Source organism: Sciurus carolinensis, chromosome 1 (genome assembly GCF_902686445.1).
Source record: "Sciurus carolinensis chromosome 1, mSciCar1.2, whole genome shotgun sequence".
NCBI classification, from domain to species: domain Eukaryota; kingdom Metazoa; phylum Chordata; class Mammalia; order Rodentia; family Sciuridae; genus Sciurus; species Sciurus carolinensis.
The window spans coordinates 182136596-182160502 of record NC_062213.1 but is presented as its reverse complement, the minus strand read 5'-3'; the positions used below and the strand labels follow the sequence as shown (position 1 = coordinate 182160502).

Here is a 23907-nt window from a genome sequence, read left to right as displayed (position 1 = left end):
ATGAATGAGTGAATGAATGAATGATTGAATTAGGAAACAGTTAGAGAAATGGACACTATCTGGGGCTAGGGGAAGACTCTGAGGTGCTAGGGTCCTTTCTCTAAAACCTCTGACCTTGCCCTCATGGACAGTGGTATTTCTGTGCAAGGTAATGGGGTCTCTGGGGAGGTGCCTTCTCCAGAGTCTTGCCTTGGAATGGAATCAAGGATCTGGTGGCCTCATCCCAAGCCTCCAGTGACTTTTCAGTATACAACATGGGAGGACGAAGTTAGTGTGGGTGGGCAGAGAGCCAGAAGGGACTCAGGGGAAAAGCTACCAGGTCCCAGTCCCCAGCTTCCAGGATCCCTTTCACCCAATGTGGCTCCTGGCAAGCCCCATGTCTGAGCCCTGGATCAGGAGCCTGTGCAGGGTGGCCTCTATATGGGCACAGGGTAAGTGGCAGGGGGCAGGAGGGTGACAGGAGGTGTGCTGGTCGATGCTCTCTGGGTGTGGGGAGGGAACCTCTTTGGTAGCATTTGCCCGTTTCTATGGCATCTGCACTCCCACTGTGGCCAATCTCAAGCTACCAACAGGACGTGCAGTTGCGGGGAGAGGATAACCAGAGTGAGCCAACCCCAGCGCCCTGCTGAGGAGCTAGCCTGCCTCTTGGCCTTTGCTTGGGCTGTTCTTTATATGTGGAATCCCTTCCCCTCGCTTCTGTGGTTAACTCCTACTGATCCTTCAAAGCCCAGTGTTCAAGCATCCGCTTTTCTACAAAGCCTGCCTCAAACTTCCCGCCTGCCCCCAGACCCTCAGCACCCAGCATCTCCTTGTGCTGTTCTCCACAGCCATCTGTCCGGCCTGTGAAGGCACAAGCCGGGTGCCTGATAAACGAATGAGCCACGCAGGGTCGGTCCCACCTGGGCTGCGGGTGGCTTGTTTCAGCAAGAGAGTGATCAGCAGTGCTGTTGCTGCCCCCAGGTCTGGGCTGGTGGAATAGTCTACCCAGGGCCCCCGGGGAGGTCTGGGGTGCCTGGCTCCAAGGCTAGGTGGCTCGGTGTCGGTGCCCCTTTGGCACAGGGATGCTTTTATTCTGCTGATCTCAGGACACAGCTAATTATCCTAATGGCTTTAAATGGCCCTAAATTTTCTCAGAGTTTGGACAGGACCCATCTGGAGCCTGCAGGTGGGCTGACTTCAGCGCGGACGCTGCAGGAGTCAGAAGTGGTCATTCTCGTTGCTGCACGAGGCCTGAGACAGGCATGGGAAAGCGAGCGCTGTCTACGGAGGGTCAGGGGGAGTGTCCTGCCTCCACCGCTCTGTGGGAACTGGGCGCTGCTCTTGGCATCTTGCCCGATGGACTCATTAGTCCTCACAATTATCCCCAGAGGCAGAAGCCCATTTTGCAGAGGAAGAAACTGAGGCACAGAGGTCAGATGACTTACCCAAGGCCCCTGGCCAGTCAGCAGAGGAGCTCGGGGCCACGCTGGCTCCAGAGTCCAGGCCCTTCCTCCCAATATCACAAGGCTTCTCCAAAGTGGGCAGGTCACAAGGACATCTATGCGTCCTTACCTGGAGCCACACTTACAGACTTGGATCTTCTCTAACTGCAGCAACTGTGTCCAGCAGGCTGGCCCAAGGCAGGCCACTGGCCCCTGATCTGAGGCATCCCACCCTCCCCGTGCCAGGACCCGCAGGTACGTTACCAGAGTGGTGAAGATGAAGTGGTAGTACTCCGTCATCATGCCCATGGCCATGGCCTGCAGGAGAGCAGAGTGTCAGCCACCAGCAGCGCCCCAGTGTCCTCCCTTTACCCAGGGGCGAGAGCTGGGGACAGGCCAGGCAGGGCCTGGGTTGGGTGAGGCTGACCAGGCCACAGACAGTGGTGAACTCAACTGGGACGGATAAAGATGCAGGTTTGGGGCTGCGCCCTCCAAAGGGTCCCTCTTCTGCAGGACTAGGTGGGGTTGAGGTGGCATGGGAGGCTGTCCTCAGCCTGGGCCTGCACTGGAAGCCCTGCGATGCCCCTGCTTCTCGGGTCCTGGATGACTACAGAGCAGCCGCACTCTGCGTCTGGGTTATTATTGCGCCCCACCGTGAAGCCTGCGTTCCCCAGGTCTGGTATATTTTAGGAAGCCTGTAATCCGTAATACTAATGACGGCAAGGCGTTTTCCACAGGGTTCCTCGGAATGCTGGGCCCACAGGTGCTCTGGGGAAACATCACAGGATCAAGTAGACCTTGAAACTGCTGCATGTCCCCTGCCAACCCTGGAGCCTTGCAGCCCCTCAGCAAGGCACGGGCCAGAGGAGGCTGGCAGCAGGCAGGCTGCCTTAGTTTCCTCGAATCCTGTGTTTAGCTGAGCAGGGTCCTCACTTTTAATTCTAGAAGTTCTCATGTCGGATGGACTTAGAATAAATTCCAACCTCCTAGCTGATTCACCCCTCTCTCCCACAGTCAGTAAGGAGGGCAAGCACCTGGCAGAGCGACTCCTCAGCTGTGATTGTCACTGTCATTCTGTTAAGTGCTAGGAAGGATGGGAAGCCCGGGGCACAGGTGGCTGGGTTTCTGGAGGTTGGGTTTCCTCCACAGCGATGTCAATGCCCCGTGCCCAGTGCAGACTGAGCTGGGCACAGGACCAACCTTGATCACCACTCAAGGAAGCCCGCAGCACTGTGTGAAGTGGGGATTGTCAACCCCATGGCAAAGGAGGGGCTGACTCCCGTCAGGCCATACGGAAGGACAGAAGCAGGTGAGCTCCCCAACTAGCTTTTGAACGTCAGTGTGACGGAGCTTCCCTGGGGGACAGGGACAGAGGCTGCGGTTCATTTGTCTTAGGTGCCTCTTGCAGGGTCCAACTAGAGGGTGGGCCTCAAGCCCCCTGGGGCTCTGGAAACCCTCCAGCACCCCTGCCCTGGTCCTCTCTGCCGCCTCTTCACTGGGTCCTGTGCGGAAGGCGGCAGATGCCTGTCCCATCACCAGAAGCACTTTCTGGGATGACGTAATTGCCTTTTGCACAAAGCACAGGCTCAAGTCTGAGTGGCTGGTTTTGGGGGCCACTCCACTGTTGTTTTCCTAGGTGTCTGGAAGCCTGGCTCTTGTCCCCAGCATGCCACGTGGAAGGGTGTTCAGGAACAGCCGTCCTTCCAGGACTAAGAGCGGTTCTCCCCTGTATCGTGGCTGAGCTGAGCAGATGGCGGGAGAACCTCGATACATCTCCCAGCAGCAGGAGAGGACAACACCAAGCGCTGTGGCCACAGGGAATGGGTCACTGGGGGAGGCAGTCAGGCAATTTGGGGGCCGAGCCTGAGAATCCCAGGCCCCTCTGGGATCCTGAAGTGCTCAGCCCCCGCGTGGCTTTGGGGGCCTCCTGGCAGCCCTGCCTCCCTCCCAACGGAAGGCAGCATTCGCTCAGCGCTCCAGCCTGGCTGGGGCAGGTCATCCACCCCACCCTGGGTTGCAGCGTAAAGGTCACTCACTGTCCCCTTTGCTGCTGGTGAAACTGAGGCTGAGAGAGGAAAAGTGACACCCAGGCTCATACCACCAGGGAGAAGCAGAGCCATGAGCCAAGCTGGGATCTGGCGGACACCACGCCAGCACTCAGGAGTGGGAGGCAGGGGCAGGCAGACCCCGCCGGCCCTCCCGCTGGCCGCCGCTCACGCACCTGCTTGAGGATCTGGGCGGCCATGGTGTGGCTGCAGTCGAAGATGATGCGGAATTCCCGGCCGCGCTTCATCTCCTTGAGCAGGGGCCGCGAGTCGTCCGAGTCGATGGGGAGCTGGCGGATCTTGAGGCGGATGTTGTATCTCGACGGAGCCATGATGAGCTCCTGTAGCCGGATGAGCCCTGGGGAGCGGGGGACACCAAGCAGACACGTGGGCACACGTGTGCACACATCCACTCAGCCTGGCGTGTGTGCTGTGGCAGATACAGCACAGAGACATGTGCACGTCCATGGGCACAGCCACAAGTGTCCAGAGACAGGCGGGAGGACACGCAGGCAGACGTGTGCACGCACCTGTGTGTGCCTGGACATGCACGTGGGCATATGGCTACGGACACGGTTACAGGTGGGGTGGAGGGGGACTGGACACGGCACCTGGGCTTGTGCACACCGGCAGGTGTAGACGGAAGCCTGAGCAGACACAGATACAGGCACACTCCTGTGCAGGGTCCTAGGGTGGCACAGGCAGCAGACACCCACCGGCCACAGCTTCCTGTTCCTCCCTAGTCCTGGGTTACAGAGTCACAGAGCCTCGGGAAACCTGGGACCTCGTTTCCTTAAACATCTCCAGCAAACCTGCCTCTGGGATGTAGGCACAGGAGCAGCTCCAGCCTCAAGGGACTAACCCAGACCAACTGCCGCACTAGTGAAGGTGGGTGGTACCAGTGCACGGTACCGAGGGCGGGTCCAGGGCAGGTGAAGCCAGGCGCCTCCTCCACGAAGCCTTCCTCTACTGCTCTGCTCAGAAAAGACTCCCTCCCCCACCAGTTCAGCGGCCTCTCCCTCAGCCTCCACTGGCCTCACCTCACTTTCTTCACCCTGCCGTGAGCACCTGGGTGTTCTCGGCTGGGTACCCATGGCCCCTGGCACAGGGCCCGGCTCTCAGGTAGTACTCAACCAAAATTTCCATAATTGGATTGACTTACTGTTTTTCTCTCCACACCCTGAAAAAATCCATCTTCCAACTTGGCATTTTGTAAAACCACTTAATCTGGGGACTTCCAGGGAAAACGGAATGTCACTTCCTGGAGACAAATGGCTTGCTTAGATCTAATTAAGTTCACTTCCGTTCCAGTTTCAAGCCACATTCTTGCTGACTCCTCTCTGCTTGCAGCTCTCCAGAGCCACCGGCCCCAGTCCATCAAAGGAGGGGCTGAGCCAGCAGGCCATCCCCTCCGGCCGCCTGGCCCCCTGCCAGCCCAGCCCAGCTCTGCATCCTGGTCCACGTTCTCACAGACGCTAAGCATTTGGGTTTTGCTTTTGGGGAAAAACTCCCCCCACCTCTCAGTTTTTGTGATTCAGGAGGAATCCACTCCCAGCTCTGGGGGCAAAACATGTGGCCCTAGCCTGGCCATTAGCACATCCTCTATGAATAGGGACTGACTTAGAACTGGATACAGGACACAGTTGGTTCTCTCCGAGTGAATCCCAGAACCTGTGCTAGAACAACTGGTCAGAAACTCTCCCTTTTCATTTGACTTCAAATAGGGAGAATATAATTCTAGGGGTCACCACACAGAACTTCACACGGACTCCTACAGGGCAGAAGTCAGAGAGGACAGACAGAAAATAAGTTCCAATGATACTCATGGGAGCTCCTGGATCAAACACTACCTGAAGCTAAAATTATCCCTGACCATTTCTGCAAAGGCTGCCAACAAATCCTCCCACAACACATACACGTTTTTTTTCTTAAGCTAGCTCAAACTGGATTAAAGTAGCCATCGGCTATTACGATGTCCCCTATCTGGACAGAGTCGTCCACTCAGCCCACTTCAGAAGCCTTCCAACAGAGTCCCACTTTCTAAAACAATCCCTTGTGCACAGCCTGAGTCCATTCAGCTCTCGTTTCTGCTCCTGAGGGCTGGACAAGGTGACGGCTGTGCCTCACTGCACTGTGCTAGGGAGACAGAGATGCAGTCCTCTACCCTTGGACTCTCAGAGTTCCAAAACGAGCTTTGCCAAGGTCGGTGGCATCAGGAACAGCCAGCTCACTGAAAGTGCCAGACCAGGTGCCCTGGCCGGGGAGGGCTGTGGAGTTCTGGAGTGTTCCAGGCCACATGGACCTTGGTGCCTCCTAACACCAGACTTGATGGGGGGATGGGAAAGGAGGGGCCACAGGCTACCCCCAATCCAGGCCCATCTGTCTGTCTCCCAAAGGATCCAGAAATTCCCACTTGGTTTGGCGGAAAGACGCTGACCTTTCACACCTGTTGCTAGTCAGGAGGCCCGGAGTATGCAGCTCGCTCTTGGTTTTCAGATACACGCTCAGCATCAGCAGGCATGTGGGCTTTGGGGACCCAGAACATGAGGACAGGGATAGGCTGGATGGCGGAGCAGAGGCCACCAGGGCTCCTTGTCAGTCAAGCACATCACCCGGCGGAATGCTCGGTGACCCACATTCTCCAGCAGCAAATGTCAGGGCTCCTTCCCATCAGTGTATTCCCTAAGGAGGCCAGTGCAGGACTGGGCAGCCTCTGCCGAGACTAGTTTCCTTCCTGGCGGCTTCCCTAATCAATCCCTCTCAAGACACCCGCAGTGGCTCATGGGGGTTGGAATGGTGCTTTCCACTTGCGAAGCACTTCTGCCGCCACGGCCCCATTTAACCATCTCCCAATCCTAGAAGGAGAACAGAGACTCTCATTCCGACAGGACAGATAAAGAAGCCCAGGCCTGCGGAGGGGAAGGGACCCTGCCGTGGGTGTGCAGCAGGCTAGGAAAGGATCGAACGTCGAGACCCAGTCTTTCGGCTGCTAGGCTGGGACCCTCCTCTCCATTCCAATTTTGCTAGACCTTTTCGTTTCCCCTTGGTAAGGTCTGTGCGTGGATTAAGATGGGAAGGTGTAGCCAGCAAGGGTCAAAGGACAAGTGCTGGTTGACCGCCTGTATCCACGTCCTTTGCCACATATGTCAGCATGCTGGAGGACAGAGACACGCGGAGGGGAGCTGAGGCATGTCTGTCATCCCAGCAAGGCCTGGCGAGACTGGCAGGTGGGTGAGCAACTGAGACCAGGAACCACCGAGCCACGCACAGGAAGCCTCTGGCCCTGTGGACTTAGGAGCTAAATGAGTGCTTATTATTTTAAGCCATTGAATTTTCGGGTTTTTTTTTTACACAGCTTCTCGTAGAAAGGGCTAACAGATGCACCCTCTTCTGGCATGCTAAAAGAAGTGTGCTTTTGTTTGGTGGCAGGGTGCCAGTCCCAAGAGATGACTCACGACTGGGAGGAGCCAAGCAAGGCAATCCCATTCCCACTTGACAGTTTCTAAAGTCGTAGGCATGGACCCAGTGAGCGCTACAGGACCATCTTCCAGAGGGTTCCAGGAAGATTTTCCTCCATAAGAAGCACGAGTCACATGAAGACAAATCCCTTTGGCTCTTCCCTCTTTCTGTCCTGCTGGGAGCATCATCAGGTTGAAGAAGCGATCGCTGGAGTTGCAACCACTCTGTTGTGACCACGAGGGGAAAACCAAGAGGGCTGTGGCAAGACAGACCCAGCACGCTGACTTAGAGCAGCGAAACAAGCCCCAGAAAGGCCCGAACCCAGAATTCTTGTCAGAGAGGTGACCAAGTGTTTACTATGCATGTTGATGTGATTTGCGACATCTGTTCCCAGCAATCCTAAGGGACACAGCCCCCTAAACAAACAGCCAGAACACTTCCTGCTCCATGGATCTGAGGACCCGTATGTTGTCCTGCCCCACCGGCCGCGTCCTGATCTGGACACACGCCTCTTGCTACCCACGGTTCACTTTCAAAGCTCTATTATTGTTTGAATCCAACCCCAAATCCATCAAGCCAATTGTCTCTCTGACCGAATGGCTTCTCTCATCGACTTCCGGTTTTTAAAAGTTTTTTGAACAGAAATTGAATTGAGTCAAATGAAAAAATGAGTGAAATTAAATCGTAATTAACTATTGCAGGAAAGAATGTATTGGGCGTTGGGTGAAGAGATGAAGATGCAAGTGTCCCCTCTCCTTTCTTTGTAAGCAATTCATCATATTATAGGAGAGTGGTGCCCATTGAGGGGCACCGGGGGTCACTGGTCATTCCAGCATGGACGCTGAGGATCCAGTTACACCGGCGAGCAGTCAGAACCAGAGGCTCGGGGCCAGAAGCTCCAGCCTCGGCCTCAGCTCTGAGCAGTTTCCCAGCGAGGTGCCTGTCATGGAGACGCAGCTCACTTTCCTCTTCAAAGCCCCACCCCACCCACCAGGTGGAGGCCCAGCAGCGGTTTCTGCCAGGGTCTGCTCTGCCCACTCTGTGCCCATGACGTCCCAGAGGGTCAGCACCCTCTCACATCCCTTCCTCCTCTTCCATTCTGCCCCAATTCCCTTCCAAGCCACCCCTGAAATTCAGGCCTCCTCTGTTCCTGCCAGGAGAAGACGGCCACCTCCTCCTTGGTCTTCTTGCTCCAGGCCTCCCCTCCGGTCCTCCCTGTGAGCTGCTTTGAGAGTTACCTGCTCTCATTATTCGACTCCTTTGTAAAATAACGTGGAGGGTCTGCAGCTACTTACAATATCAACTCTGCACCCCAAGGCCCGCACTGGACCTCACAGGGCCACAGATACTCTGTTTAGCTGACTTTCCTTCCATGCTGCATCTTCTTCTCGGGCCAGGCTGTCATCTTGATAAGATGCCCACATGGTCCCATGGCCTGACTTTTGCTCCCACCATGCCCGCCCCCTGTGATGCCCTTCCCAGGCTCCTCCTGGTCCTTCCAGCCACAGGCTCTGCAGCGAGTCTCTCTCCTGCTCTGTAAGTCAGCTCAGATGGACAGGGCCACAGGACCTCCGTCCCAAGGTCCCTAGTTCTGACGGCACGCACACGACCCTCGATTCTCAGTGCTGATGGCCTGAGATAGCCAGTGACCTCCAGATGGGCACCTACTAGTCTGTAACACGACTGACTACTCAGAAATAAATGAATGAACAGAGAAAGAAGAGATGGGGTAACAAGGTTGTCATTTCTTCACCCTCACACTCTTTCCTGAAATGTTCAACTGCAGTTTAATCCAACTGGATTTTCATTGGAAAAGCATCTACACTGCACCAGGCCCTGTGCCGACCTCAGGGGCGAGTGGTCGGGAGGGGGAATCGGGCTCGTAGACAGACATCATTCATAGCAGGATGCTGTGCTAGTCAGCTTTTCGTCACTATCACTAGAACTACTCAGAGGAAAGATTTCTTTGGCTCACAGTTTCCGAGGTCTAAGTCGGGGTTCGGCCAGTTCCGCTGCTCTGGGCCTGGGGAGGCGGGACATCACGAAGGAAGGGCATGAGGAGGGGCGCTGCTCAGCTCGCAGCAGCCAGGAAGGGGTGAGAAGAAGGGGCTTGGGACAAGATAAAGTCCGGAGGGCACATCCCCAGTGACTTACTTCCTCCGACGCTGCCTCACTGGCCTACAGTCTCCACCACCTCCTGTGGTCCATTCAGCTCAGTGGATCAATCCACTGATGAGGTCAGAGCCCGCGTGCGCAGATCAGTTCCCCAAATCCTTACCTCTGAACCTTGCTGCCTTGGGGACCAAGCTCCCACCACATGAGACTTTGGGGGACATTCCAGAACCAAACCATAACAGACATTAGGCCATAAACGCCGAAGTGCTGCAGAAACCCTGGAGGTGACCTGGATCTGGCAGGAGCGCTCCTTAATGCCAAGCCCTTGGGGGGGGGGGCGCTAAGTAGAGGGTGGATCCCTGTTTTCAAGGATCTCCTCTCTAGTGCTCCGGGTACAGCAGGAACTCAATAGCTGTTTGTAGAATCCAGAGGTAAGCAAACAGCTTTTCTGAGGAACTCGCTCCCTCCGATTCCCACCCCCCAAGGAGGTAATCAAGGGCCGACACTGAATCAGCCTCCGAGCGCTGGAGGGCTCTTCCAGGCCTGATGCTGCCGCTCTTGACGCGCGGGAACGGCGAGGCCAGATGGGCTAAGTGACTTGCCAAGGTCACTCTCTCTGAAGAGGCCAGACGAAGAAACATCTTGGGACTTGAGTCTTTGGAAAGAGAGAGGAGAGAAGACCCAGCTCCGTGCTGGCTAGGAGCATGTGCTTTGGAGGCCAACCGGCCTGCAGGCGCCCGCGGGCTCTGACACCCGCTGGCTGGGTAGCGGCGGGCAGGGCACGTGGCCTCTTTGAGCCTCGGTTTCCTCATTTTTAATTCATTGCTCCACAGAGTTCCCAAGAGTTTACAGGAAATCAAATGAGCTCAGGCCTGCAAAAACCCTTGGTTCACGGCGGACCGGGCGGTCTCCCTCTATGCACTGACCTGGAAGCATGCCTCTTCCACCGCTGGAACACTCTCCAGGCCTGGGTCTGTCCTGCAGACCCCGTGAAGGTGACAGAGCCTAAAGGCAGGAGCAGCAGGGGCTCCGCTCTTCCCCTCCTCCAATGGCTTGCACAGGTCCTTTCTGGGACTTTCTGCAGCTCCTTAGCTCTCTCTATAGTTTCACAGACACACTGGTGCAGTGCCCTGTCTGCCCCCCATGATGCAGGCCTCGCTAAGACCGCTGCCTGGGCTTCACTCCTGACAGGGTCCCTGGCTCCCAGCAATGGACGGGGTCCAAAGAGAAGGCCCAGAATGCATTTGCTGGATTCGCTAGTAGATACGTGCTCTGGGCCACCCGAAGGGCCCTGGGCTTGAAAGGTAGGTGGTAACATGTTAGAGTTTTCTGGAAGGCAAGTCTCAGGCTAGATTTGGAGGTCAGTCAGGACTGGGCCAAGAAGGTCCCACTCAGAAGAATGCCGGTGTTAGCTCCAGCTGTGCAGGTACGTGGGACAGGTGTGAGTCCAGCCTGGCCTGCAGCTCAGAGCCACAGGCCCCAGGTCCCTGTACCTGCTCTGCTATAGAAGACAAGACAAGAGCCCAGTGCCCACTTCAGCAGGTCTGGCCTCAGCTGGGGCCCACAGTCTCATGGGCAGGCTGGGGTTGGTGTCTGTGTGAGCATAGCTGGGTGTGCACGGGTGTCTTGGTGCCTGAGTGGAGGGAGAGAGTGGTGTGCAGCTGAGCACAGATGGAGGAGGATGGGAAGAACCGACCCTCAGTGAGCACTCACTGGGTCCTGGGCACCTGCATACACCATGCCCTTTCATCTCCACATCTTACAGATGAGGTAACTGAGGCCTAAAGTGGCTACCCAGTCATCGGGTTGGAAAGCTGGATTTGAACCCAGGTGGTTTGGCTCCAGTGCGTGCACACTTAACACCAGGCCACCCTTAGTAAGCTCCTTGTGGGAGCACAGAGTGACAGCAGGTGGGTTTGCTTGAGACAGGGCATGAGGGCGTAAGTGCAGCAGGTGAGGGTACAGGTTTGGGTGCAGGTGTGGCTGAAAGTGGGGTGCAGGTGAGAGTGCAGGGGGTGCAGGTGGGGTGCAGGTGGGGTGCAGGTGAGGTGCAGGTGGGGTGCAGGTGGGGTGCAGGTGGGGTGCAGGTGGGGTGCAGGTGAGGTGCAGGTGGGTTGCGGGTGGGGTACAGGTATGCATGCTGGGCCAGGCTGGGTACCACGTGCAGAGCTGAGCACTCATGCTGCGGGGTCTTGGGGTGGCAGTGTGGGTAGGCGTGAGGCAGGCGTGAGGTGGGCTGAGGCTGAGCGAGCTGCGAGGCTGTGGTGCCTGGGAGTGTGTGCTTGTGAGGGCGAGCACTGGTGTGACCAGGTGAAGCTGGGCCTGGACGCAGGGCAGTCTCTTCCCCAGGGGTGGCTGTGTTAGGCGAGCGGATCAGAGCCCCATCCTCCACGCCCCAGCCCGGCCAAGACCAGCCGGCCCTGTCACTCACCTGTACTGTCGTCATAGACCACGGTGGCCGACCGCCACTTGAGGTACTGGACCAGGTCAAGGATGGCATGGCTGAGAGAGGCGTAGTCGGGGTAGAGGTTCACGTAGAAGGTGTCCTTGTTGTCCAGCGGGTGGTGCTTCCAGCGCAGCTGGATGTGGGGCACCTCCAGGGCGTTGCAGATGGACTGGACTGCATTGGTGCAGGAGCCCTGCGACGGACCGAAGATGGCCACCACGCCCAGGGCCAGCTGGTCACAGGCTGCAAGAGAGGGGACGCAGCACAGGGGTCAGCGCTGGGGGCATGGGCACGGGGAGGCAGTGGGAAAGCCAGCTGGCCCCTGGGAGGGCAGACGGCGGACAATCTCCTGCTCTGCAAGAGGGAGGGGGTCCTGAAAGTCTCTCCCCCATCTGATCAGAGGAAGTGGGGGGAGACATGAGAGCAGGGCCCGGACCTCAGGGGCACTCCTGGCACGGACGTGAGGTCATCTGCGATGCTCTCGTCAGGTGCTTTGGGGACTGAGAAGCAAAGGGGCTGAAGGGGCTCCTGCTCCAACCTCCAGCCCGACCTTCCTGGGCTCACCTCTCCCTCGGCGTCACCATCTGGACACCAGGATGCACCTCGAATCGACGTGTCCAAGCATGACCCCTCTTCTCCTCCCAGCCTCCACGGCTCAGCAAAGGGCACCTCCACGGCCCCGCATCCTCAGGCCCCAGGCCCTACTTTTGTGGTTACACCCATCCTTCTCTTGTATCCCACGCCCCTGTCCGTCAGCTCCTGCCGCTCCGCCTTCAAAACCTGCCACCCTCTGACCTCTTCTGCCCCCACCCCATGCCCACCCCGGCCCGAGCTGCCACTCTCATTCACGTCCTTTACGGCAGAAGCTCAGTCACCCTTCCTGCTGTCCATTCTGCAGCTCGGGTGAGCCTTTCATGACACGCAGTAGATGGTGCCACTCCTTTGCTCCAAGGGTTCCCGTCTCAGGCACCGTCAATGCCAAAATCCTTCCAGAGTCCACAGAAGACCTACTTACTGCAGCTCGTCCCCCTCTCGGTCCCCACTACCACTGCCGTTTTTCTGACTTTGTCTCTCATCCTTTCCTCCTTTACTCTCAGCACTCAAACCCTTGTTTCCATGATGTTCCTGAAACACAGGAAGCACTCACCTGCCTCAGGGCCTTTGCATTTGCTGCTCCTCTGGCTAGAAGGCTCCACCCTCAGATACCTGTCACTCTGTCTCTCCCTTCCCTCGGACCTTTGCATTCGTCTTATTAAGGAGGCCATCACTAAACCGTGATAGGAAGCCCAGACCTAGCTCACTAAGTGCCCATGACCCTGCTTTATTTATTTCTTTATTAATGGTCACCAGTTGGCCTTCTTCTACTGCAATGTAAGCTCAAAGAGGCAATGGCCTGATCTCAGTTGTTTATTGCTGCGCCCACAGTGCTTATCAAACATCCAAATGCTGAATGAATGCAGAATTGGTGCCTTCAAACCTTTCATGCTCTTGGAGTGGCCCAAGGTCAGACAGCAGACGCTTTGTACTTTTTTGGGATGGTCCTACATGGGTGGGCTCAGCTGAACCTCGAATGAGCAGACCCGGAACAGCCGGGGCTCAGGGCAGGGATTTTGCCTAAAGATCTGTATAGAGGGGGCCTCTCAGGCACATTCGGGGTGGGGGAGTCCCAGGGGCTCACCCCCTTCTTCTCACATTCTGTCTCCACCGCCCTTCCCACTCCCTACCCAGAGGAGTTGAGCATGTGACTTAGACCCAGGCCAATCACTCACTGACGACCCCTTGGTCATGGTCATGTGGCCAGTCAGAGCCAATAGAGTGCACGAGACCTCTCCCCTGGGAAAGGGGCTCTTTCCTGGGAGCAAGATCTGCTTGCAGTAGCTGACTGGTGCTCATTAAGAAAGTGCAGCGCTTGTTCGTGAGCAGTCAGTGCGGAAGTGAGCAGAGTTGAAGGAGGGAAAGAAATAGGAGCCCCAGGTCAAGCGAGTTCCTGAATTTTGAACCAATGCATTCTCTTTGTGCTTAAGCCATTTAGTTTTTTTTATTTTTTATTTTTGGTACTGGAGATTGAACTCAGGGTCACTTGACCACTGAGCCACACCCCCAGCCCTATTTGGTATTTTATTTAGAGACAGGGTCTCACTGAGTTGCTTAGCGCCTCGCTGTTGCTGAGGCTGGCTTTTAACTTGCGATCCTCCTGCCTCAGCCTCCTGAGCCACTGGGATTACAGGTGTGTGCCAGCACCATTTAGATTCTGAGTTTCTGCTTCTTGCAACCGTCAGAGGTGTATCAAGACAGCAGGAGCAGCTCCCAGCCTGGGCTCACAGGAACAGCAGGGTGCACACACACAGAGGCGCCCAGGACCAACGTAGGAGGGCGTGAGACAGAGCGCCTAAGCATCTATCCCCCGTGGAACACGCACATCCTGGCTGCCTCTGGCGCCTCTGGGAGAACCTGGGCACAGCCCCGTTGCTAAGATTTATGGGGCCCAGAGTCAGAGTACCCCTGGAGATCCCATGCCAGGGGCTAAATATTTTAATGTGAATCAAGCTAATAAACTGTTAAACGAAATGTGTCCTTTCCTCCTATCTTGATAAACGTGCCTTTTTAGCAGCCTGCAAGGTCAGGTGGGAGTGGGGACGTCTCCCACACGGTGTAGGAAGAGATGGCACCTGGCTCCCAGCCTGCACTTCAGTTTGACCATGGGCTCCATCCTGAACCACAGGGCCTCTCTCCTTCTATGTGGACACCCCGGCCTTTCTATCTGAGCACCATCTGCAGACAGTGGCCCCTTGTTCACACCTTGGGTCCTGGAAGTGTGGCTCTCCCTCTGGAGAACAGACCCAGGTCAGAAGAGGGTCATGCCCTGGAAATGGGCTCAGGACCAGCTGAGCAAGAAATCGGGGTTCTAGACAGTTAGAGCAAAGTCCAGAAGGCTCCTGGTGGGCCCATGGGCTTGGTCCCACTGACCCTGTCCTGGGAGAAGAGGATGACCAGAGGAGAGAGTGACCCCTCCAGAGCACAGAGTTGTACCAAGGGATGCAGGGACACAGTGTAGATCAGAATCCAGCAGAATGGGTGAAGACACCCGTCACCCCTGCTGCCTCCTGGAATTGGGAGGCACTGTGTGAAATGGTTATTTTTCCTGAAATCTGAACTTCTCCCAAGAACGTCAGGGAACACCATTATGGCCTAGGCGAAGGCTAACCAGGGTGGGAGGCAGCGGGGACTGTCAGGAGTCTTCTGGAACCACCTGGGACAAGGGGCAGGCTAGCAGCAGGTTGGCACGGAGGGCGACCCAGGGTTTCTTGTGACCAAGGCCAAGTGCAGGCGGAGGCCAGGCAGTGCCGCAGACGGTGCCTTCCTGGCGCTCCACGGTTCTGGGACTGGAGGCCAGAACCAGGCAGGGAAGCGCCGTCGGTCCCTGCTTGAGCCTCGGGCGGCCAGCCGTGTGCGTGAGCATGTGAGAGACGGTCCCCAGGGCGAACGGATGCTTCACACGCACAGCCCGGGCTCTGCGGGCCAGTTGTCAGACGCAGGGCGCCTTCTCTCTGCAGCCCTCTTCCCGGGAGGCCGGGCACCTGCCCCTCCATCCTGTTACCTCCGGAGTGGGAGCTCCTGAGGGAAGAGGCCACTTGTGACTCACTCTCTAGCTACAGAGACTGGATACCAAGAGGGAGGAGATGGTGACAGAGAGTGACAGCCACCAGGCTGGGCCCCTCCCTCTTGCCCAAGCCTGAGGCCACCTTCCCAAATCGGTGTCTTTCCTGTTTGCCGTCTTTCCTGCCGGGAACCTTCGGCTGTCCAGGTCTCTGTCCAGCTCTTCCTGTCTCTATTCTCCTTTGCTGGAGGCTGTTTGGACTGAACCCTTGGTGCAAGGCCGTGGTCTCCCGCCCTCCCCGGCGGTTTCTAGGCTTCTCCCTTTCATCCGTGCCCGGAGCGTCCAGCAAGCGCCTCTCCGCAGACGCCTCCGAGCCACCCTCCCCAGGCCCACGCCCGCATCCCACCCGGTGGCGGAAGGCAGCCAGCGCAAGGTGCAGAGGCAGCCCTGACACAGGGGCCGCCGGGCTGACCTGGAGAGGGTGGTTCTGATTCTGACTCGGCTGTTGGGATAAGGACAGCAGTCACGGAGCAGACTGTGTCTGGAGGCTGAGGCAGTAACGATGGCGGTGCCCCTGAGGGCGGAATTGACGGTGACGCTGTGACAGCCACGTGGGACGCTGCCGTCCGTGTTGGCGTCGACGAGGACGAGGACCTCCAGGCCGTGAGAGCAGTGGCAGTGATGACAGTGATGGTGATAGACAGGATGTGGGGATGCTGGTGACATATCAGAGGGACGGAGGTTGGGGGTGATAGAGACGCGGTTTTCGCAGTGGCCATGGTGACGAGGACCGTAGGGGTGGTGATGCTGGCCTTGGGTCCAGCAGAGGTGATAACAATTTGATGGTGTTGATAGGAGGGTGGCGAGGAAGGCGACGTCGCCATGACAGCCAGGAAGGACGCCAGATTGGCGCTGGAGGGCTTGGTGACGGCCACTGCTGTGCAGTGATGGCAGAGGGCGGCAGGGGAGCCTGGCGGTGCTGGTGTCAGTGCAGGTGACGCTGTGTGGCTGGTGACGCCATCAGGGTGGTGCGACGGACAGGTGTTGACAGAGGCGACCATGCAGGCAATGCCACTTCATTCCGAGTGTGGCAGGGGACGGCAGTCTCTTTCCACTCTCCTTCCTGTCCTCTCCGCATTCCTTCCGTCCTCTGAGGATCTCCCAGCCTGGAAGGTCAACCGCCGCCCCATAGGACCAGGGCGGGGGTGCTGGCAGCAGCTGCAGCAGCAGCAGCAGTGGCTTTTACCTCCAGATGTTTCCAGGGCAGCAGCCGGCCCGGCCTCTGGCAGCCCGAGCGCACACTGCAGTAATTACATTATTTGTGGCTTCAATTTGGAATCCATTTTCTGGTCATTTTACAGTAACTCAGTGGTTCACAGTCATTGCAGGAGTCCAGGGTCTGAATGCATGGCCCCCACCCCCGCCTCCATGGCAATTGTAGTTATAGCAAAAATTATCCCAATCAATTTATGTCTTAAAAGGAATCGAGCAGCCCAGAGAATAAGTGAAGGCAGAGGAGCCTGGGCAGCCCTGGTCGATTCCAGGCCCACGCCGGTTGGACTTGGAAGAGAACACAGGCGCTCCCTGGGTTCCTGGCTCAGAACTGCCTGGCAGTCACTCATCTTTTAATTTTTCACAAAACATTTCAAAATAAAGACAATAAGTGAAAGTCCCTTTTGATTGGGAAAGGCCTCCTGGGCCTCAAGCCCGGGGGGCGGGAGGGGGGCTAATTCAACCAGAGCCGGTGGGGCAGGCGGTGCCAGGCTCTGAGCCTCTGTGTCCCCTCAGCCCACGTGGTCTAAGGTGGCTGGATTCAGCTGGGGGAGACAGCAGTGACAGGAACACCCATGTAGGGAAAATGAATTATCACTGGATTAATCAGAATCAGGCCCGCGTGCACTCCCTTGGAAGAGTCCTAACGCTGCTCCTGAGAAATGCAACTTAAAAACCAAAGATCAGAAGAAAAAAATAAAGATCCCGGGGACATCTGGCTCCCCGAGGGACGGAGGGTGCCCGCTGGGAGCACTATGGAGAGGAGAAATTCCTCTGGGGTCAGGCGGCGTTGCTTCATCCACAGCAGAAGGGTGTTATCTACCGCTTATTATTAAAAACCGAGATGCAAGATAGTAAAGCGAGCTAATCTTAAGCACATACTCGTATGAATTTTCACCTATCGCCGCATTCATCTGTCAGGTCCTCGTGGATCCTGAGCTACGGAGATCAAGACGCAGCATGTTCTCAACACCCAGGAGGGCTCTCTCCTGTCCCATTCCTGGCGATACCCACTCAAATATCCACCTTTCTTTCATTCTGCGCTGTGTTACGTCCCTGAGGTTCCTCCATAACGTTCTGTGTAGCAGAAGCTTGTTCTATTGTATTGCTGATTAAAAACACATTGTATAACTCCACCCCAATACTTCCATCCTTCTGTGGATGGGCCCTTAACCTTAATTTATTTCTGACTTTGGGTGATTATCATTAAAAGTGGCTAGGAACATCCTTGCAGGCAAAAGATTTAGTTGATACCACCAAACGGTTCTGTAGAGAAGTGCATGTTTTCTCTTCCACCTCCACAGATCATAGAGATAACCACGAAAGATAAAAACAACAGAGCTGCTAGAAGAAAACAGGGAGACCATCTTCAGGACCTCAGGACAGACAAGAATTTCTCAAACAGACACAAGAGACATTAGCCACAAGGGAAAATATTAACAAACTGGGCTTCTTTAAATTAAGGACTTTGCTCCTCAAAAGGTGCCACTAAGCAGTGTAAAGGCAAGCCCGTGTACAATGGCTGTATGACATGTATCTCCAACAAAGGACTCTTATCTAGAACATATAAAGAGCGCCTACAAACCAACAAGAAAATGACAAGCAACTCAACCAACTGGAAGGGAAAAAAGAGAGAGAAAATTGTTGGGGGGCTGGGGTGAGGCTCAGTGGTGTAGCAGCTGCCCAGCATGCAAGAGGCTCTGGGTTTGATCCCCTGCACTGCGGGGTGGGTGGGGTGGGGAGGCAAACAGCTCCAAAGAGCATTCCCAAAAGAGAATATTTGCAGGGAGGGAGGGAAGAAGTGCTTGGCAGTGATATTGGCCAAACTATATTGATCTATTGTGTGTATGCACAAATACGTGATAACAAATTCCACCATTATGTACAACTATAATGCACCAATAAAAAATGTGAGAGGAAAAAAAGAATATTCAAACGACCTTTTAGGATAAGCAAAAATACTCCACCTCTTTAGTCATCAGGGAAAATACAAAATAAAACCACCATGAAATTACCGTTTCATAAACCACCAGAAGAGCCCAAATTAAAAAATAAACTGACTTCACCAAGCGTTGGTGAGGTTGTGGAGCAGCGGCAGGTCCCGCCCTGTGGGGAACCCTGCAAAAAACCATGTGGCTGGACCTGTGCACGTCCTAGGACCCCGCACGTCCACCCCCAAGTACCCATGGGGACACGTGTGTGCCAAAAGACATCTGCCAGGATGCCCCCGGCAGACTGTGCGGAACACATCAAAGGGCAATGGAAGTGAAGCAGGTTTTGACACAGGATGGGGTGGTCTAGAGCTTGTTGGGGGCAGTCCAGAGCTTGGTGGGGTGGTCTAGAGCTTGGTGTGTGTGGTCTAGAGTTTGGCAGGGTTGGTCTAGAGCTTGGTGCAGGCGGTCTAGAGTTTTGTGCGGGGGGTCTACAGCTTGGTGCAGGGTGGTGGAGCCTTTGGAACTGGCTTAAGCAGGTTTTGTTTCCTATAACCAAATGCTCCCGGGTCAGCCAGGGCTCCGCCTCCCTCTCCTGTTCATCTTCTGCAACTCACGGTCCTACCATTGCTGTAGCCACACAAGACACAAGATCTGTGGTGTCAGGGACTGGTCACCTCTGCCCTGGCCACTCTGAGATCCCCAACACCCAGTGGATGCTCACTCACAAGGGCTTCTCAAGTGTATAAGCTGGCCTGCTTCAAATAACACGACCACTCTGCTTCCTGCTTTGGCCCTTGCCTGAGTCTTACCTAGCATCCTTCAAAGCGTGACTCAGTCGCTCCTCCTCCAGGAAGCCCTCCTGCCCGGCCACCACACCCCTGTGATCTTCCTTTGCTTTAGGCCGGTCTAGCTACTGACTTAGCTTCCTACCCTGTAGGACCTGTAGAGGGCACAGCCTTGCTTCCTGCAGGGATCAGAAGGAGCGGTTTTTGTTCAGAGGGGTTCACACACTGGGAATCCATTCATTTTTTCATCAGATCAAAATACAATATTGCTTTTGGGCTTCCTATGTGCAGGTTCATGGGAGTTTCTGTAGTGGAGCAGTAAAAAGACAAGTCAGACTCACAGACTAGTGGACAAGATGAACAATCCGCCCCCCCCAGCCCCCTCCACAGGATTGTGAAAGAAAAGCCCAGGGTGTTATAAATATGAAAGGAGACCTGGCCTCATCTGGGGAAGTATCTAAGAAGAAGAATGAGTTAGCTAGTCAAGGGCAGGGCAGGAGTGAGATGGGGGTGAAAGAATTACAAGCAGAGAGACCAGCATGTGCAAAGGCCCTGAGGTGGAATGTAGGGCTAGAATCTAGAACCCAGAGGTTAAGAGACCAAGTGGCCCCTTAATGGGTGTCTGATGATGGATGATTTGTAAAAGGGACCCATTCAAGGTTTTAAGCAAAAAAGTCATGTGATTGGTATAGGGTAGGGAGGGGCTGTGGCTTTGGTCACTTGGGAGCCTAGGCTGGACTTTTAGGAGCTGGGGGCTTTTGTCTGTGGCCTGCTGCAGGCAACCTGTTCCATGTTAGGTGGGACTATACATTACTGGAGGAAGCCCCCTGGGAAGGCTGAGACGCTGCCTGGGCCCCCTGCTGGGAAGCCCCCTGGGTTGAACTGCAGCACACCACCAAGGAGGCACCGTGTTATTGTAGGGATTTTCAGAAACACTGGACTGACAACTCAACCCAGCCCTTTGGGTTTGCTGGACCCACATGGGCCTCGTGTTCTGACTCTGGGCATTTGTTCTGGGTCCTGACCTTTTTATGGAGCAGTTTTGGTTGAGTGTAGTCATTTCTAGCCTGAGGAGGTTGGGCAGTGGGTGTCAGCATGGACCCTCAGCAGGGGGGTGGATACTTCACTGCGTAGCACTGGCTGCAGGGCATGCTGGGAAGAGGGCGGGAGGACTCGGGCAGGGAGGAGGGCTGGTGGGCAGAGCGAGGCTCTTCCAGGCTGATGTAGGCTGGCTCTGAGATTCAAAAACGCAAACGGAACCGAGCTCCATGTCAGGGAGCCTCTGACCTTCCACACAGAAGCCTCTGGAGCAGCAGGCAGGGTGGGCCCCAACCGTGGAGGCCCTGTAGCAGGCAGGTCCTGTCTTGACCTTCAGCACGTGGAGGGCAAGGGAGCCAAGCGTAACAGGGGCAATACCTGGCGTAACTATGGTGCCAGACACTTACTTCCCTGACTACTTTACCAGGCATACCCATTTCATAGATGAGGAAACTGAGGCATAGGATATTTTGTCCAAGGTCACACAATTACAGTCCAGGTAGTCTGACTCCAAGACGAGTCTGTGCTCCCCTTCCTGCTGAGAAGCTCACCCACAATGGAGCTTTGGAAACTAGAACCAGCAGTAAGGAGCGTCTAGATGGGTCTGCATGTGTGAGCCCAGGAGATGCAGCGCCCTGGACTGGGACAAAATCATCCATGATTACAAACTGGGAGCTCTTTAGAAGACAAGGATCTCCTGTGGATGGTCCCAGTCGGTCCAAAATGCATGGGTGACGCGGTACCCTAGGCTTGGCTGGCAGGGGTAATGATGGGCAATGAATCTCAGGCTCCCGTGCCTCGACCCGCGTCATTCATTCACTGATTCATTCAACCATCATTGCACTGAGCAACTACTACACGCCAGTCTTACGGGTGCCAGGGGACCCTGTCAATTATCAATAGAGAGTCTTCTTTTCGGTGGTGCTGGGGAAAATGGAAAAGACGTTAAACACACATTTATTTAACTAAAAATTGTGATAAGGGCTTTGAAGAGGAAAAGCGAGGGGCCATGATATCATATTCCAGGAAGGATGACCTAGTCGTTTTGGGAATGAGATTCCTTAGGCTTGAGAATTTTAAACAGAATTACATGGAAATCGCAGGTTCTATGGAAGCTATTTCCAGAGTTATCTAAGCCTTGAAGATATATTTGAATTAAATATATATGTAAAAATACAGTTCATATATGCAGCCTCCCTTGGCCTCAGCGGGGAATTGGTTCCAGGACCCCCCGAGGAAACCCAAATCTGCAGAAGCTCAAGTCTTTTCTATAAAATGCACAGTATTTGCATATATCCTACCCACATCCTCCCAGATACTTTAAGTCAACTCCAGATTACTTGTAATACCCAGTACAGTGCCAATGCTACGCGAGTAGTGGTTACACGCGATTGTTTGGGGGAAAAAAAAATGAGAAGAAAAAAAATCTGCCTGTGTTTAGCAGAGATGCCGTTGTTTGTTTGTCCCCTGAGTATTTTTGATCTGTGGTTGGCTGTACCGTGGATATGGAGTCGAAAAGGAGGGCCGATGGTATGTGCGGGGTATGCATGAGTGTGTGTGTGTGTTTTAAGCAGTAACACAAAGCACACCACCGCCCTCAAATAGGTGTCCACAAGTCACCTTCCTTGTGCGTTCGAGGACCTGGAGTGGCTGGTGTTTATTTTTACATCTCCTAATTAGGAGAGATCCGCCACAACACTCGTTTGTATTTTACTTTTTAAAAATCCAGGTGTGGGAAATCGGATTGATCACAACTCCTTTTTTTTATCACTTAGGATTTTCTTCTTCTTGTGCAGCAGTCACAACTCATTTCTAGAAAATACTGAATAATGAGGTCCCATGTCAGACTCCCAGGGTCATTCGTAACCTCTGGGGTCCGTGGCCGCAGGCATTGAAGCAGCTGTGTTGTTTTTCTTGTCTTTTTACAGCAAATAGATGTTGCACATTCAAACTTGCATGTTATCTATTTTATGTGTATTTCACATATTGATAATTTGGGTGGGATTTTGATAAAAGACAAAAGCTTCCCAAGCAAGGTGACTCTAGTCAATAATAATGTGTTGTCTATTCAAAATCACAAGCTCCCTCGCTCGACAAGCACTGTGCCACTGAGCTACATCCTTAGCCCAAAAGAGAATTTCGAATGTTCTCACCGCAAGGAAATGATAAATGCTTGGACTGATAGCACGCTAATTACTCTGATTTGATCATATCGCAATGCATACGTGTATCAAAACATCACACTACGCCCCCAAAACACCTACGTTTATTATTTGTCAGTTAAAAATAAAATAAAACTGAAAAGAAACAAGTTAGAAAGCCTCAGCTTTGGTGGGGAGACCCACGGCCTCCCCACTGCTTCCTCTCAGGCCCTGGTGCCCTCTCCTCTGACGCCTCTCCTGGGCCTCTCCCTCCCTCCCAGCCCCTGACGGTGGCCTGAGTTGACAGACAGCAGCCTGAACTGAACTGGGACTGAGGCAGGAGCCCGGACCACATGAAAAAGGCCCAGGCCCGACCCTGGCTGAGCGCTGGCCCATCTCCGGGCGGGCTGAGGACAGCCAGGGGCAGCTCACTCACCCTTCTTGGTGGCCTCGAAGCTGTCGTGGAAGTGAATCCTCTGGATGTCGTAAGTCAAAGTGGTGTTGGGCAGCAGGGTTCTGTTCCTGTTGATGATATTGGCAGAAAATCGAAAGGCGTGCTCCTCGGCGTTCATGACCTGGGCGTTGGGGCCGTCCGCATACTCGAAGATTCCTCCTGCGAGAGATGGGCGAGCAGGATGGGTGGGGAGCAGGGACAGACAGAGCAACGCTGCTCGGCTCCCAGGGTCTCAAGGACAAGGGCCCCCACCCAGGGTTCAGTGATATCCCGGATAATGGCCACATATACAAACCGTGCCAGGGCACAGGATCTGTGAAAGTCCTCCGGGGGTGCCTGTCACCCCATAGCAAATTCCTGATAACAGAGCCGAGCAGACCAAAATAATCAACCTATGAATATTGCTATGAAAAATTCTCAGTAGAGATCTGGCAAGCATAATCTACCAGAATATCACAAGGATAACATACCATGACCATTCCAGAACTGTAAGACTGGTTCAATACCAAGAAATCCATGACTATCATTCCACCACATCGATAGTTCAAAGGAGGAAAAAAAAATGATCAACTTACAAAATGCAGGAAGGCATTTGAAAAAAATCCAATATCTGCTGCTATTAAGAACGCTTGATAAAACAGCAGCAGAAAAGACACTTCTTGAAGCACCTGGAGCTCACATCAGCCTTTAATATCACACTAACTAATATCTAGTGAAACACTGGAGGCATCCTTGTTAAATGGGGTTTGGGAAGGTGGGGGGCAGGCTGTGGGTGAAGATTCACACTGTACCAGTAACCAACCAGACAAGGTAGAAAATGAATTCAGAGGCACAGCTTTTGTTAAGAAATACATTCTTGTTTGCAAATAATGTCACCTCAAAAGCCCTGAAATTATTCTGCAGCCATGAGAACAAGTAAGAGCTGGTCAACTAAATGACCAGTTAGCACAGATTAACAGTATTTCTTTATATTAGCCACAACCAGTTGGAAGACAGCAGCAAAGAACTTCCCTTTACAATATCAGCCCAAATATTCATTAGCAAATAACCAACCACATAAGAAGTGTACGATTGCAGTTTTGTTTTTTTTTTAAATGACAAGAACAAATAAAAACACCTCCAGTGGGAGGTGTAAACATAGTCTTTGCTGGGCCTGGTCGTGCATACACCTATAATCCCAGTGACCTGGGAGGCTGAGG

At 54.4% G+C, this 23907-nt stretch overlaps 1 protein-coding gene across 2 annotated transcripts in view; it reads right to left on the bottom strand.

Annotated features, from left to right (window-relative positions):
* The window catches only part of Grik3 (glutamate ionotropic receptor kainate type subunit 3), a 206806-nt gene that overhangs the window by 60047 nt on the left and 122852 nt on the right, over window positions 1-23907 (bottom strand). For both annotated transcript variants that reach the window (XM_047516330.1, XM_047516340.1), the window contains exons 2-5: window positions 22691-22867; window positions 11472-11729; window positions 3643-3824; window positions 1686-1739 (exon numbers count right to left, since the gene is read on the bottom strand). In XM_047516330.1, coding sequence (XP_047372286.1) covers window positions 1686-1739; window positions 3643-3824; window positions 11472-11729; window positions 22691-22867 — 671 coding nt within the window. The remainder of the gene's footprint in view (window positions 1-1685; window positions 1740-3642; window positions 3825-11471; window positions 11730-22690; window positions 22868-23907) is intronic.